At 32.9% G+C, this 4,609-nt stretch overlaps 1 protein-coding gene across 1 annotated transcript; it reads right to left on the bottom strand.

Annotated features, from left to right (window-relative positions):
* Window positions 1–222: 222 nt before the first annotated feature.
* Window positions 223–3,592, bottom strand: LOC138691413 (myb/SANT-like DNA-binding domain-containing protein 3). Its single transcript, XM_069813325.1, has 2 exons — window positions 3,146–3,592; window positions 223–881 (listed from the first exon to the last, which is right to left on the bottom strand). Exons 1-2 carry the CDS (start codon window positions 3,318–3,320, stop codon window positions 223–225), a joined length of 834 nt encoding a protein of 277 aa, XP_069669426.1. The 5' UTR covers window positions 3,321–3,592.
* Window positions 3,593–4,609: the final 1,017 nt, after the last annotated feature.

The following is a 4,609-nucleotide window of genomic DNA, read 5'->3' as shown; positions in this document are numbered from 1 at the left end:
GTTTGTGACATATATGCAATTTTTATATTTTCATGAAGCTATAACAAAGAAATGGTGCTACAAGTAAAACAAATATTTTGGTTATGTTCACATCTCAGGTAAGCAAACATGTTCACCTAATACGAAGATGATCTGAGATGGTGGGTGACATTTTGAAAGAATATTGGTTGAAATGACACGGAATGACCCAGTTGAAAACTGGAAGAGACAGTGGTAGGCATTTCAATTAACAGAATTTTTTTTTTTCCAGTATTTTAGTTTCTGTCGTAACACTGAAATTTTTAAGTTTTTTATCCTAATTTCTTTTAGATGTTCCTCCATCATTCGTAATTGATTTTCCAGTACATTTATTCTTTTTTTAAAGGTGTCAGCTACAGCATCACATGAAGGTTTTGGTTTTTGAGGCATCCGACGACGATTCCATTGGTACTGCTTGGAGCTGGCTGGGGTCTTGGAGTGTGCCACTTCCTTTTCTTGGAAGATATTAGGCGATACCATATCGACTGGTGTCTGTACATTTACTCTCTGTGTGATGTCCTGTATTACAGTAGCTGATACTGTTGATGCCTGCTCAACTGGTTCCATTTCAGGAGCAGTTGATGTTGATGGTACCTCATACTGTGTAGTTACTACTGACAAACTACCATCATACAAAACGTCACCCTGATAACTAGTATCAGAGTCAAAGGCATTTTGTAAGGGTCTTACAGAATGGCCCATAATTTCTAGTAGTTTAGGGTCAATGTTTGTGGTTTTAATGTTCTTTTTTCCTCCGCCAGTCTTATATGTCTCTACTTTCTCATCTGCAAGGTCTTTGCGTAGACGTCTTTTTAAATTCTCATAGCATACTTTTAGATTTTGTGTAGACCTTTTTGTTACACCTAAAACATAAAGAAACATAAATATGTAAAAATCATGTTAATAATTATGCTGCTATATAGAAAATGTGGGTTAAATGTATTCACAGTCTCTATTAATGTATAATTTTCAACCATAAGTACAATATACTTCAAACTTTGTAGGGGACCCTGCATAATAAGCTTATTTAATTTTAGAAAGAAAGGAACTTGTGTAATTTTATTTTACTCATCACAGCTTCCAATAACTCCACATTATATTACATATTCATTATTTACAACGAGGTCAGTACTGGATTTCGTAACTTTTTTTTTCTGCAAAACCTCGATTTAATTGCTGTTTTACAAAAAGAATGTGAAATTTTTTTTGGAAATATACTCTCACTGTACAGCAAGCCTGGCTTGTCACTTTAGTTTAGGTTTGCTCAGCTTAACTTAGGTTTACTGTATTTTATTAACAGTTTTGCCAAGTGTCAGGTTTTAAAACTGACCAGCATTTTCTAAAGTTTGTCAGCTTGTCAGTTCATATCTGTTGTCAGCTTTTGTCACAATTGCTGTGCCAATGTCTATTTTGTATTAATCGGTTAATTTAAGTTTTCAATACACATTTTTATAGAAACGACAAAATGAAACTCAGAACTCTCTCTTCCATTGCATGTTGCAAATTAAACTATGTTGGAAAGTGCCCTGAACAAGTGTTTGACAAAAAATATTTTAATAAAGTCAGATGTACCACACTGAAGAGTATAATAAAAATAATTCATAGCAATCTGGCTGTATTTGTTGTGTGTTTTACATTTCAAATGCTGAATAGTTTGTTATTGTATGCATGGTAATGTATTTACTTATTTTATCTTATGAAAATAATAATTAATGGTGTCAGCTTATTTTTGTTGTTTTTAACATGAATTTCAGCTTTTTCAGAATTTTAACTCGGCAACCCTGTATTAATAGAAAAAAAGAGAAAATTGTTAAAAAAAAATATTTTTTTTGTGTGTTTTTGTGAAGTAAAAAGTAGTTCAAAATAGTTTAATACTGACCTCACTGTAAATAGGCTATTTACCTATTACATATTATGTTCAATTGATGTAAATTATTTAATTTATCAGATAACTGTCATGTTCATTTGTATTAATGTAGACCGCTGGAATTTTTTAAAATTATAATACTACTTGATTATGATATTGAACACTGATATAAATTGCAATAAATTTATTTTATTCACTTCTGTCTAATCTTCAATTTCATTTAATCACTCCTTACACTACCCAACAGTTTTCACAGGGAGGTCTAATAATATATCGATGGCTAAAAAGTGATATGTCTCTGCAAGTTTGCAGATGAATAATAAAAATATATATATATTTTTTGTAAAAATAGACTAATATTTTATATATGTTTCTGGGGACTTTACTTGAGGACAAAATATTATTTAGGCCTAACTGTCCAATTTAATAATAAAGTAGTTATTATATGCTGGTAATAATATAGTAAAACTAAATGACCATTTTGTGGAATGCGAGATTATCACTTATTAGCTATAGATTTGCAGTTTCAAACTATTAGGACCTACATGACGTTTTGGACAATAAGGCTATTGACGCTTGAATTAAGAGAAATTACACGGATACCTTCCTTTCCCTCTTACTCCAAAATTCCAACCTTGTGAACACAAAATAAATGGATAAATTTCAGAACAAGGATACTTTCCTTTCCCTCTTACTCCAAAATTCCAATCTCATGCACACAAAATAAATTGGCACTAAAAACTTCCTTTTCGTATGCATGATGATGCGTATTCGACATACACAGATGAATTGCCTTTTTTTTTTTAATAATAATTGTTAGTGAGGTATCCGTATACTGAAATTTTCCCAAATAAATTATTGGCTCTGCAATGTCTCTTCGTAAGCAAGATGATGAGAATTCGACAAATACATACAAATCTGCTCTTTTTAGTAGCCTATTTCAAGATAATTGTCAGTGAGGTATCCGTATACTAAAATTTTCCCAATTATTATCAAAAGTATGAAATAACCACTGTATAAATTATGTGGATGGGATAAACTCCAGAACATGGATTGCACCCTTTCCCTCTTAGTTCAAAATTCCAACCTTGTGCACACAAAATAAATTATTGGCACTGAAAAGTGCCTTTTCGTAAATATAATGATGCGCATTCGACAAACGCAGACAAATCTGTTCTTTTTAGTATTTTAAGACATAATTTGGTACGTGCAATCCATGTTCTAAAATGTTCCCGAATTATGTAAACACGTATAACTCACCTGGAACAGCGTTGAATTGTGAGGTTAAATCCAACCAGGTAGCCTGCTTTTCTCTTAGAGAACTTCCGTCAGTACTTTTATTTTCTAATATAGATGCCGAATTGCCGACGAGTTCTAAAAGAATTCCCACTTCGAACTGTGAGAAGTTCGGTGCTCTTTTCTTTTTTTCTTCCATGAAACTTGTTTTGAAACCTGTGACGATGTTTGAAACAGTCCGACAAGGCGACAAACAAAAACGAAGCGATAATTGACAGAGTGCGTTCGTTCGCTGTTTTATACGCGGTTACCTAGCGCTCAGATGATTCTTCTCAAGCGAGCGTACCGTCAGCTGACGGTAATGAGTTGATCGAGGGAAAATGTCGGTGCACCGCATCTGTAACTTGATCATTGTCAAGAATTGACCATGTTTCCGTGATTGCTGATAAACGGGCTAGATGATCGAGAATGGTGCACACGGCCATTCATTGTGAAACAGAACACTTGTAAAGTGAGCAAAATTTAATTTGTAAAGATTTGATTTCCTTTGTAAAGTTCAACATTACAAACAAAGATTGTGAAACAGAAGTTTACAATTTACAAGCAAAGTTTACAATTTACAAAGATTGTAAACATTGTGAAACAGGCCCCAGATCGCGGAAATAATTCTGGTCCTGAGTGAAAACTTCCCAGAGAGCAAGAACTTGATCCCACAATTGATCTGGATTTTGAGGTGGGCTGTCTCGATATTCGTCGATCCTATTTTTCATACCTTTCTGTGACTCGTATTTGAATGTTTATTCTGTTGGAAAATTAAATTTCCTTCGGAAAGAAAACGAGTATAAATTCCATGAAACTAATTCCTTCGCTTCTGTTTTAAAGCCAGTGCAAACATATCTTACCACTAGCTTTAATATAATTCTAATAAATGAAAGTTAATATAACAATTAGGCCTAAGTTCTGTTATGTTTGAATGCACATTATGTATTAATTTACTAATAATTCTTAGGTACCGTATGTAGTTATATAACCACTTTCATGTGTTAAAATAAAAACTGAGTTGAATGTTACCTAGTTGATTAATTTCAGCTTTGACTCACCCGTTCTTATGACCGTTTGTTCTAAAATTTTGAGTAACACGATCTTCGTGACGCGGTATCTTTCGTGAATTTTTGTGCCATCCAAATTTTCAAAATGATTGTTTCTTATCGGCATCTGACTCTTAATTTACGAGCATTTCCAGGTATAACAATTCTGCGTCGAAACTTTCCGCCATTTTATATTGCAACTAATGAACCATTAAAAATTTAAAGACAAATTTCTATCACTAAATTTAATTATAACTTTACCGGTACTGGTTCGTTGGGCTAAAGACGTTTGGTGAGATATAAAAATGATTTAATGAACCAGTAATTAAATTAATGAATCATTAAATCCTTAGTGAAGCTTGGTGAAACCGGTCCGAAAAAATGTAACGGGCTATGTGAA

The sequence above is a fragment of the Periplaneta americana genome, chromosome 16, assembly GCF_040183065.1.
Source record: "Periplaneta americana isolate PAMFEO1 chromosome 16, P.americana_PAMFEO1_priV1, whole genome shotgun sequence".
In the NCBI taxonomy this organism is placed as follows: Eukaryota; Metazoa; Arthropoda; class Insecta; order Blattodea; family Blattidae; genus Periplaneta; species Periplaneta americana.
This window is presented reverse-complemented; position numbering and strand designations above follow the sequence as displayed.